We start from the raw sequence: 12223 nt of genomic DNA on the forward strand, positions 1-12223 counted from the left end.
CAGGGTCACACAGCTAGTAAGTGTTAAGTGTCTGAGGTCAAGTTTGAACTCAGGTCCTCCTGACTCCAGGGCCGGTGCTCTATCCACTGCATCACCTAGCTGCCCACAAATGTCCTTTTAATGTACATATTATTATATCAAAGGCAAAAGTTTTAGTTAAATAAGCTAATTTTGAAACAAGCAAGGGATAGACTGTTAAAGAGAAAGATGCATTAGAAAATACAGATAAAAGGTATATGCAGTGAAAGTAGAAAAGATTTGGTACATGGTCCTTAATTTTTTTTTTTTAGCATATAAACATGAGGCTTTAAAAGGAGAAAATAGCTGACATAGTTATAGAGCTACAAATTGCATTTAAAGGAAACTTTTCTGCTTAAATTGTTTGGCAATTTACATGGTTCATTTCTTTCACATAAAGACATATCTTCAATGGAATGTATTTCTGGTATAATATTTGGTTTTTAAAATTTTAAAATTTAATTAAATTTAAATTAAATTTTAAATGTAATTTTCCTTATGTCATGGAGCCATTCCTCCTCCATTTAAATAGATAGCCATTTTTATTTTGGAAACTAAAGGGTAAATATATTCTGATTTATAGAAATTTGGTTTACAGGCATCTTTTCAGCAACATATCTACTCATGAAGTGATGGTGTGCACCTGTATTAAGAAGAGTAAAGATAAAGGAATTCCAAGTATGGATTGAAGTTTCCCATCTTGAAGAGACACAGTAGAAGGAAGAAAGAACTAACACAATCCTTTAATCTGTAAAAAATATTATTAACTGGTAGGCCTAATCTGTGAACTTCTGGCTGGCTATCTGACTGCTTTTAATTTAGTATGGGAAGTTTATAATTTCCCACAACTGCTTCTCCCAAATTGAAAAGAAAAAGATTAGGAAGCCTCTTACAATTTATGAGCAAAGGGTTTATTTATGAGAATAAGTTTAAGAATAAGAATAATGCAAGAAACACCACCTGACTACATTTTAAACTTTTTCTCCTGCCTTCCTGTCTCTTGCCTGAGGGTATGCTGGTTGCTGGGGCAGCTGCAGCCATGCCTCACTTTAACTTCTCTCTCTGTCCAACCCCGGGTTCACTGTAGTGATCCCCTACATCTCTTACCTTCTCACTAGCTCTCCTCCCTTATCTCTTCCTACATTTTCCTAGTGTCTCTGTAGCCTCCTCTCACTTTCACTGCTCTGCTCCTTTCTCTGTCTCTGTAGCGTCCTTGTAGCGTTCCCCTGACCCTCTAACTTCCCTGTATTTAAAAGGCCTCTCTCATTGGGAACCCTCGGACCAAGCCCCTCCACACACCAAGCTAATTTGTTGGCCATGCAAGGGCCAAGGCAGGGGGGGTGGGGTGTTGAGGGAGCTGTGCCCCTGCTGCACACCCAGGGCCTCCGCATGGGCTGCTACAGGGGCCAGCCGTGTTGAGCTTGGGATCTCTGGGGTATATCCCCTCAGGGTGGAGGGAGCTGGGGCTTTCTGCAGCTGTCCAGCTGGGCAGGCCACCCCTGAAGGCTCCACGGGGCTTCTCAGCTCAACCATTGAAGGGGACGGGGAGGGGTGCCAGCCTGGCTCACTCAGAGAAAAAAAAAAACCCTGAGAGCCCGGGACTAACTTTAGCCGGCCACAAATCAACCACCCATGCGTCCTATAGAGTTTGAAGCTCTCATATGGTACTGGAAGGACCTTGGGATCATTCTGCATGAGGCTCCTCATATGGACTGAGATGCTTAGCTTAGAGAAGAGAAAATTCAGGGGGACATGAAAGTCGTGTTCAAGTATTAGTTGGGCTCTCACTTGGAAGAGTGATGAGATTTGTTCTATTTGGCTCCAGGAGCAATTGTTGGAAACTGAAAAATAATTACAACTATCCCTATGTGGGATGGGTTTCCTTGGGAAAAAAGTGGGTTTGTTGTCATTGGAGGTCTTCTCGTAGAGGTTGAATGACCATTTCTCAGGGATGCTATAATTGGGTTTCTTTTTAGGTAATGGGTTGGACTACATGATGCCTGAGATATTTTCCAACTCTAAAATTCAGTGTTTCTGAATATCATGACTGAGAACTATTAGCTGTAGTTCACCAAGGCTACTGAGACACTTACTAGGTGTGTGAACCTTGGCAAGTCACTTAACCCTGTTTGCCTTAGTTTCCTCATCCATAAAATGAGCTGGAGAAGGAAATTGCAAACTACTCCATTATCTCTGCCAAGAAAATCCCTAATGGGTTCATGAAGAGTGGGGCATGACTGTAATGACTGAATAACATCAAAACTACTGATACTTTGCCTTGTCTCCCAAATTTTCAGGAAGGGAACTAGAAAAAGGGAACCCTTTTTCTCAACTTATGATGGAGAAAAGAGGAATGGAAGGATATTTACTTGAGAAATAAGTACTGAGGATGTGTCTACTCTTTATGCCTTAGTTTTCTTATCTATAAAATAAAGGGATTGGCTTAGCCTCTGAAGTGCCTTCCAGCTATAGAACTATGATTCTATAATGTTCTTATTATCTTGTGTTCCATTTCTGTTCCAATTAAGGGCTCTTACTAAATCTTTTAAAACAATTTGTTGAATGAATGGAACTTCATTAAAATACCAGAGGAGAATCCTAGCTAGATGGCCAAGTGAAAGGTAACCTAGGACCCAGCTCACACTAGCTATGGCCTGGGGGACATTAGTTCAACCCCTTTGTGCATTGAGGACCTGAAATCTCAACAGTCTCCTTCCCTATCCCTCACCCTAAGCCTAGAAACTGAATAAAGCCAGTCATTTGTAGTTGAGTAGAACTCCAAACAGTTAAAAGGGGAAATGAGGAGAAGAGACCCAACTATAGTGACTCCTCAAACTAGTGTTCCTTTGGCAGTGACCCAAATGGTCACCCTACTCCTTGAGGTCCACTGATGGCATACATACCACCCCCACACCCCAATATATAACACTTTTTTCTGATTCCTTGATTTTTTCATTCTATATAGCATGCATATGTATATACACTTAAGCAAATATACATACATATACCCATGTATATTTAATGAAAGAAAACATATAACCCTAAATGTGAGCCAATTAATTTTTCACCAATAGGAGAACAGATGAATGGATTAAAAAAAGTAATTTGCTGTAACATTTAAAAGATATAGACACATATGCAATAAAAATGAGGAATGGTGAAAAAATCTATTATGCTTCAGGGCTCTCTAAAAAGGGAGGTGTTGTAGTGAGCTAAAGCTACAGTAAAAAACTGAGGATGAAAGGCAACAAACATGCAGTGAAACTGCATTATGCTCAAGGTCACCACAAACAGTTTTTTGTTTTGTTTTGTTTTGTTATGTTCTGTTTTGTTTTTGTGAGGCAATTGGGGTTAAGTGACTTGCCCAGGGTCACACAGCTAGTTAACTGTTAAGTGTCTGAGGCCAGATTTGAACTCAGGTCCTCCTGAATACAGGGTCAGTGCTTTATCTACTGGGCCACCTAGCTGCCTCCACAAAACATTTTTAAGAACAGCACCATTGAGGCCCTTGAAATATATAGGGAAATATTCACCAATCCCTTTTCTTCCTTCACTGCATCAACTTTCCTACCCACTGAGTCATGTAGCTGCCTTTTCAAACATATACAGATTAGGAAAAGGGGGTGTAATTTTCTCCAGGTACTCAGGACTTGCCTAAGGCAAAATTGTGAAGTGGGTAGAAATTGTCTTCAGTACTCCAAGCTTACTCTTTTTTTTGTGACTTTCCCCCCATCCCCTATTCTCTTTATCTTCTTTCAAACTCTTCCATGCTTTCCTTGCTCCAAACTCCAAAGGGAAAAAATATCAGCAATAACTACTCATGTTTATATGGTATTATGTCTGACAAATCAATCAACATGCTTTTATTAACCACCTATTTACTATGTGTCAGACACTGTGCTATAAGAGGACATAACGCACCTTAAATTGGTATGTGCAAAATGTGTGCTTAGAAGGTGATTTGGGGATAAGCTCAATTAACAGCCCAAGTTTACCGATGAAGAAACTGGAGTCTCAGAGAGGCTAAATAACTTACCCAAGATAAGAGAGTTTGTAAGTATCATTGCAGAGATTTAAACCCAGGTGCTCTTTCCGCAATATCCCTTTGCTTTATTACTTAAATAATTAATCTCTAATGGTAGAATTTCAGGCATCATTGGGGAGATATTTGGGGAATAAGGGACTTTTGTGGCCTCTTTCAAATTAGGCAACCTAGGGATTCACCAACTTGTATGAGGAAGGCTGACTCTGGGTCTATTAGAACTAACCTTCTCATTGGGAGATCCTTGCCCAAGGCGCAGCTGAGCGATGATATCCTCTAAGAAGTGGAAGATCCATTTCTGCTTTGTTATACATTGGAGTGTATAATCAAGAAACTATGAAAAGAGAAGTCATTCCAAATTCAGTGCAGGCTCTTGTTTCTACTAGTAATGCATCTATGTCTCATAGATCTCTATGAAACAAATAGGTGGGAGCTCTCTCCTCCCCCATCACCTTATCTTCGTCCAACTTTTCTTCATGGGGGTAAGGTCTGGAAAAAGGGCATGGAAGGCATGACAGATCTTGTTCACCAAGTCTTCTGACAAGTGATAGAGGTTTCTTCTAAGAGCTCTACAGCATGGGTCAAGGTTATCTCTATAAAATATATTTGGCTCATGAGCCTTGTTCTGTATCCCCAGACTGGTCAACAATATTAATTGGCCACTCAGTTATTTTTTGTCCCACCAGGCTCAGAGGTCAATTATGATGGAATTCCTCATGGAATCAGAGAGCTTAAAGAGACCTTGAAAAGACAGCTAATTCATCCATTTCCCCCTAAACAAAGATAAATTATCAATGTGTTGCTAAACCTCTGTTTTTCAGAACTAGCTTTCTCCGATGCTGTCTGTGTCCTTGCTGTACCCTCTCCTCCTGCCTTTCCTTGTTCTAGCTATTTCCACATCAGGATCTTCTATTCCTGAAGGTTTCTGTTCTAGAAATTTCTGGGTTAATTGTAACTTCCATGACTGTGACCTCAGGGGTGGGGAGCCATTTGCACTCACCAGTTAAGACCCTCTCGTAGCCCCCTAAAATAACTGAGCTGCCCTGATCTATGAAGACTGAACCAGGGTTCCCAGGGACAGCCAAGTATAATAATGTGCCATGTACAGAGAGTGGTCTCTCAAAGCATTATCTTGGATTTCCTCTTCCTGTCATGGCATAGAGACCATTGGTCCTGAGGCTTCCTGGAAGCATCTTAATTGTAACCCTTCCCTGCCCTTCTTTGGAGGTATAAGTCCCTGCTCCATTGGGGGTCATCACCAGTCATCCTGATCTATATCCTGTCACTGGACCCAGATGGCTTTGGAGGAGAGAGTGAGGCTGATGTCTATATAGCTCTGCCTCACTTAAATCCAATTTGCTTGCAAGTCATGATATCACCTTCCCGATGTCATGGTCCTCTTTGAGAACAAAGGACAAAAAACAATCCAGTGGGAGGCCTTGGTGACCTACCCTAGTACCCTTCTCTTGTTGACGCTGTCTCCCTGATTCCATGCTACCTTACATGTTTTCAATTAAGCCGCAAGGTTTTTTTCTCTTAAACACACCAAATAAACAAGCCTAATGATTCCAGCATTTACTGGTCCTTCACATCCCCTTCTTCCAGCAATGGACCCTAAAACGAAGTTAAAATATAAAATATTTGATTTGTTATGATTATAATTAGTGGTAACAAGTCTAACACAAACTCACCAACAATATCTTCTCCTCCCAGAATTTCTGACAGCAGCATGCCCCATCACCTTATAAAGGAAGGAACATGAATATCATCTGTTTACATCATAATTGTTTCCTTAGATTTGCTTCTTGGTTTCCCTGGTTTCCTTTCAAGAACTGCACTTCAAAAATGCAAAATTTAAACAACTCTGAGGTACCACCTCACACCTATCAGATTGGCTAATAAGACAAAAAAGGAAAATAATAAATGTTGGAGAAGCTGTGGAAAAATTGGAACACTAATGCTTTGTTGGTGGAGTTGTGAACTGATCCAACCATTCTGGAGAACAATTTGGAACTATGCCCAAAGGGCTATGGGACTGTGCATACCCCTTGACCCAGTAATACCACTACTAGATCCGTATCCCAAAGAAATCACCAAAAAAGGGAAAAGGACCGACATATACAAAATATTTATAGCAACTCTCTTTGTGGTAGTAAAGAATTGGAAATTGAGGGAATGCCCATCAATTGGGGAATGGCTGAACAAGTTGTGGTATATGAATGTAATGGAGTACTATTGTGCTGTAAGAAAAGATGAGCAGGCAGGTTTCAGAAAATCCTGGAAAGAATTAGGTAGACTGATGTTTAGTGAAGTGAGCAGAACCAGGAGAACATTGTACACAGCAACAGCAACGTTATGTGATGATCAACTGAGATAGACTTGGCTCTTCTCAGCAGTGCAATGATCCAAAGAACTCATGATCGAAAATGTTCACATCCAGAAAAAAGAACTGTGGATTCTGAATGCAGATTGAACCATACTGTTTCTGACTTTTTTTTTCCTTTTTTGAGGTTTTTCCCTTTTGTTCTGATTCTTCTTCCACAACGTGACTAATGCATAAATAAGTTTAATGTGATTGTACATATATAACCTATATCAGATTGCTTTCTATCTTGGGGAGGGGGGAGAAAAGGGAGAGAGGGAGTAAATTTGCAGCTCAAAATCTTATCAGATGTTGAAAACTATCTTTATATGTAACTGGAAAGTAACAGAATACTTTTTTTTTTTGGTAAGGCAATTGGGGTCAAGTGACTTGCCCAAGGTCAAAAGCTAGAAAGTGTCAAGGGTCTGAGGCCGGACTTGAACTCAGGTCCTCCTGAATCCAGGGCTGGTGCTTTAGCCACTGTGCCACCTAGCTGCCCCACAAAATACTTTTAAGATAATAAAGTATGCTCTTTGAAAGCAGGGATTGTTTTTTGTCTTTCTATTTCTAGCACTTAGCAAAATGCCTAGAATATAGTAAGCACTTCCTAAATGCTTGTTGACTGAATATCCACTGAATGTGGGCACTTTTGTGATTCTTTTTAAGGATAAGAAACACAATTATCTTTTATAAAATCCTGAAGGGTTGGAAGACTTCCCAACATTCCTCAAAACTCAAATTAAGGCATGTTAAGATTGAGATATTTATGAGTATTAGGGTCTCAGTTTTATTTTCAGCTGAACTTGTCAGGAAACCAGGGTTTGAATCTTGCTTCAGACATTTACTGTCAGACCCTGGGCAAATCATATAACCTTTCTGAGCCTCAGTTACTCATCTATAGAATGAGGACAATCATGAGATAATGGGTTTAGAGCTAAAAAAAAAAAGACCTTGGAGGTTATGGGGCTAAATCCTCTCATTTTTGAAAGAGGGACCTGAGGCACAGACAATTTAGTTTGCTCAGGATTACAAGATTAGAAAGTATCTGAGGCAGGATTTTAACCCAAGTCCTCATGACCCCAAATCCAGTGCCTTAGACATTATGCCACCCTGGCTTTCAAATGACACATCACACCTTGGATCCAAAATCGAACTGGTGTACTAAGACAATAATTATTGAATGATACTCTAATCCATCCATCTAATCTATCTATCTATCTATCTATCTATCTATCTATCTATCTATCTATCTATCTATCTATCTATCTATCTGTCTGTCTGTCTGTCTGTCTGTCTGTCTGTCTGTCTGTCTGTCTGTCTGTCTGTTTGTCTGTCTATCTGTCTGTCTGTCTGTCTGTCTAGCTAGCTAGTAGCTATCTGCAAACACACACATATATGTATATACTTTGTGAGCTTAATGATTTGTAAACACGATCTATCATCATTATTAGTGTTATAATTATTAAAATGCATAAAGTGCTTCATAAACCATAAAATATTATATAAATTGGAATTATTGAGAGCTATCATGGTATAGTGAATAGAGAACAAGCCTCTTAGATTCAAAAAGTTCTGGTTTCAATTCCTGACTAACAACTACTGGCTGTGTAGCCCTGGCTAAATTACCTAATTTCTTAAACTATAAATTGCAGAAAATGTGCCAATTTGTATTGATAAATGGAGTTTACTTAAGAAAAGCTTTCTATACTGATGGAATAATTTTTTTCTCTTCCTTCCTTCCTCTCCCCTTCCCTTCCTCCCCCTCTTTTTCCTTTTCCCCTTCCACTCCTCCTCCTCCTCCTCCTCCTCCTTCTTCTTCTTCTTTCTCTCTCTCTCTCTCTCTCTCTCTCTCTCTCTCTCTCTCTCTCTCTCTCTCCCCCATCCCTCCCTCCCTCTCTCTTCCTCCTTCTCTCCCTCCCTCCCTCCCTCCCCCATCTATATGGATTTGGTTGGTAATAGCCTCTCACAGTATTTTCCTTAGTAGGTTGTAGGATCATAGATTAAGAGCTGGAAAGGGTCTTGGGGCCATCCAGTCTAATCTCTCATTTTACAGATGAGGGAACTGAGCACAAAGGAGTGGCTTATCCAGGGTCACACAGCCAGCACAGTCACACAGTCTAGCTACTTCTTTAGGCATTGGAGGTGATATGGGAGAGATGCGACTTAGTCTGTGACTAGAATGAATGACATCGCAGTTTCTGACCCATGTAGGGCAGGGTCCTCCTTACACCTTACCTTCCAGGTAGTTTAGCAGGGTCTCAATCTTCAGAATCCATCCCTTCCCCAGCTGCTTGTTGATTTGGTGATGGAGAATTGAAAGGATCTGAAGGGCACTTCTCCGATTTTTCCTGCTCACTTTAGTAGAGTGGGAAAGTACCTGGGGAAGGGGGAGGAAGAAACATGACCTCATTGAGAACTTCCATCCTTCTTCCTCACCAGAATGTCCTCCCCTGTCAGAATATTAAGTTCTTCGTGAGTAGGGTTTGCTTCAATTGATTGTTTTTGTATCCCTAGCACTTAGTATAGGGACTCCACTTAGTAGGTGCTTAATAAACATGTCTTGGTAGATTCATCATTGATATTCAATAAAACATTGATTTTTATTTTGCCAATTCCTGTGAATTCATCACTATTAGGAACACCCAGGGAGAAAGTGATCCCTACCAATGCAAATCTCTATCTGTTTTGCAGCTTAGTCTATAGATATATAAGGGAGAAAGGAGGGGAAATGTCCTCCTCCCCAACTAGATGATGAAATCATAGATAATGAGAAATTAACATGTTAAATAAAGTGCTAAATATTTTTAATCCTCTGCATTTGTTACAAATCTAAAGAAGTTTCCTAAATGGAATCAGAAGAGTTTTTTGTCATTGCTTGGTTGTAGACTGACCATGCCCATGGTCACTTTTAAAAAGCAAAAAGCTTTTTTCTTACAGAGAGTTGAGAGATTTGTGGCAGCTTTTGGAATCTGTCTTCTTGGCCTCATCTACCAGGCACTTGAGGAGGGGATGGGGAAAAGGCCATCTTACAGTTGAGCTACCTGCCCAAAAGGAGAAACTGAATCAAGCAGAAAGCAGAATGAATCCCAGGAGGAGGCAGTGTTGAGGAATATAACCCTTGGCAACAGAGAAGAGATTCAATTAGAGATTCAAGGGAGAAATAGCCCTGGCAATCCTCGTCCCCAGACTATTACAATAACTTTCTGATTAGTCTTTCTGTCTCAAGTATTCATTCTTTTCCATCATCCACTCAGAATGGTCTTAAAATGCATATTTAAGGGGGCAGCTAGGTGGCGCAGTGAATAGAGCACTGGCCTTGGATTCAGGAGTACTTGAGTTCAAATCGGCCTCAGACACTTAACACTTACTAGCTGTGTGACCCTGGGCAAGTCACTTAACCCCAATTGCCTCACTAAAAAAAAAAAATGCATATTTAGGGGCAGCTAGGTGGCACAGTGGATAAAGCACTGGACCTGGATTCAGGAGTACCTGAGTTCAAATCTGGCCTCAGACACTTGACACTTACTAGCTGTGTGACCCTGGGCAAGTCACTTAATCCCCAATGCCCCACACACAAAAAAATAAAATGCATGTTTGATACTATCAAGCCCCTCCCCCCAATAAACTTTAGTGCATCTCTATTATCTTTAGGATCAAATGGATAATCCTATTGTTTTTCCTTCATTTTTGAAGAGCATCAATGAGATCAGGGGTGATATTTTGACTTGCTCATGAATTGGATTTATGTGAAGCAGTTATACAAAGTCATCAGCTTCATTCCTCCTTCCAGAACCATGGAAGTTCAGTGGCAGGACAAAAGTCAAGATGCCTGCTGTTAGCCTGGGATACAATGGATGACCTTGGGATCTTTGATTTCTGACCAAGTTCTAAGTGCTTCACAGTGACTGCTTCAGTCACCTTTTTGACTGTTGGAACAAATTGTTCTCATCTGACCATTCTGCCTGAGAAAGTCTTTACGTGCTTGGGGATAAACATCCTTCTAACTCATTGAGGGGTGTTGAGGCCTGTCGGTTAGCCCATCTGCCAAGATGGCATGGGTGCTGTGCACACTACAGCTTCTTTTTTTTTTTTTTTTTTGGTGGGGCAATTGGGGTTAGGTGACTTGCCCAGGGTCACACAGCTAGTGTGTGTTAAGTGTCTGAGGCCGGATTTGAACTCAGGTCCTCCTGAATCCAGGGCCGATGCTCTATCCACTGCGCCACCTAGCTGCCCCCCACACTACAGCTTCTTAAAACCACAAGTGACAGCTGGGTGACAGGGGGACACCAAAGGTGGATGAACAGTTCTGAAAAGGGCTTGGCAAGCCCTCACTCCAGAGGTTCTAGTCCTCCCTGACCTCCCCATATACCCAGTACTTCTCTATTTGGCTTTGAAAACTCTTCGTAACTTGTCCCCTCCTACCTTTCTGTCTCTTACATCTTACTCTCCTCTACATACCCTAGTGATTTAGTGGCCTCCTTGCTATCCTCCCTACACAACACATTCCATCTCCTAACTGTGCATTTTCCCTGGCTGTCCCCCACACCTGGATTGCACTCGTGTGCTCGCTCGCTCTCTCTCTCTCTCTGTCTCTCTCTGTCTCTCTCTCTGTCTCTCTGTCTCTCTGTCTGTCTCTCTGTCTCTCTGTCTCTCTGTCTCTCTCTCTCTCTCTCTCTCTCCTGCCTCAGCCTTCCCTTATTTCCTTCAAACTCAGCTAAAATTAAAATTCTCTCTCCTTTCTCTTTGTATTTCACTGTTCCCCTCCTCCCAAATATCTATCCAATCCTACACACTACTTTTGTACTGATTTTCTTAAATCATAGCTTTTACCTTATCACTCTTGCTCAGAAAACTTTAGTACCTGTAGGATAAAGTTTAAACTCTTGAGGTTAGCATTCAAGGTCTTCCATAATCTAGATGAATTGAACCTTCCTTCCCAATCTTATTTCCCATTATTTTCCTAGAAAATATCTGCCTCAGCAAATTATATCACTGTTGCCTGGTTGGTTGGTTATTGTCCCTTGTTCTCTAAGAGGGCCAAAATGATATCACTATGTTGGGATCAGGGTACAGTGTGTCCAACTATGGCTGCTCTTCTTCTTCCTCCTCTTCCCCTTCCTCTTCCTAACCCCCTACCCTCTTCCTCCTCTTCTTCCTGCTCCTTCTCCTCTTCCTTCTCCCTTCTCCTTCTCTTCACAAAAAATTATATTCTTATAGCTTAAAGGATTCTCAGGCATTAGAGGACCATAGGTCAAAGCAGGGGTTCTTATCTTGGGGTCTGTAAACTTGTTTTCTCTAATATTTTGACAACCACATTGCAACATATTTGTTTTCCCTTGCAACCCTATGTATTTTCTTTTTATGAATTTAAGAACATTATTCTGAGAAGGGTTCATATGCTTCGCTAGACTGCCAAAGGTGACCATGACACAAAAAGTATTAAGAATTCCTAGTCGGGAGCAGCTAGGTGGTGCAGTGGATAAAGCACTGGCCCTGGAGTCAGGAATACCTGATTTCAATTCCGGCCTCAGACACTTAACACTTACTAGCTGTGTGACCCTGGGAAAGTCACTTAACCCCAATTGCCTCACAAAATAAAGAATTCCTGGTCTAGAGTTGAATGGACCTCAGAGATTATTGATTTTTAACTCTCTTATTTTACTGTTTTCCTATTTAGATAAAGAAATGAGGGCCCAAGGAGGTTAAGCGACTTGCTGTTAGGTAGCAAGCATCAGGAATGGAATTTGAATGCACAGCCTCTGGGCCAATATTATTTTTAATGCACCACACTGTCTCTTGGG

General features: G+C 41.0%; 1 protein-coding gene across 1 annotated transcript in view; it reads right to left on the bottom strand.

Annotated features, from left to right (window-relative positions):
- Positions 1-12223, bottom strand: part of LOC122753514 (maestro heat-like repeat-containing protein family member 1) — a 131162-nt gene that overhangs the window by 76835 nt on the left and 42104 nt on the right. Inside the window, exons 9-11 of the mRNA XM_044000904.1 lie at positions 8658-8799; positions 5752-5801; positions 4287-4394 (exon numbers count right to left, since the gene is read on the bottom strand). Coding sequence (XP_043856839.1) covers positions 4287-4394; positions 5752-5801; positions 8658-8799 — 300 coding nt within the window. The remainder of the gene's footprint in view (positions 1-4286; positions 4395-5751; positions 5802-8657; positions 8800-12223) is intronic.

This window comes from Dromiciops gliroides, chromosome 4 (assembly GCF_019393635.1).
Source record: "Dromiciops gliroides isolate mDroGli1 chromosome 4, mDroGli1.pri, whole genome shotgun sequence".
NCBI classification, from domain to species: domain Eukaryota; kingdom Metazoa; phylum Chordata; class Mammalia; order Microbiotheria; family Microbiotheriidae; genus Dromiciops; species Dromiciops gliroides.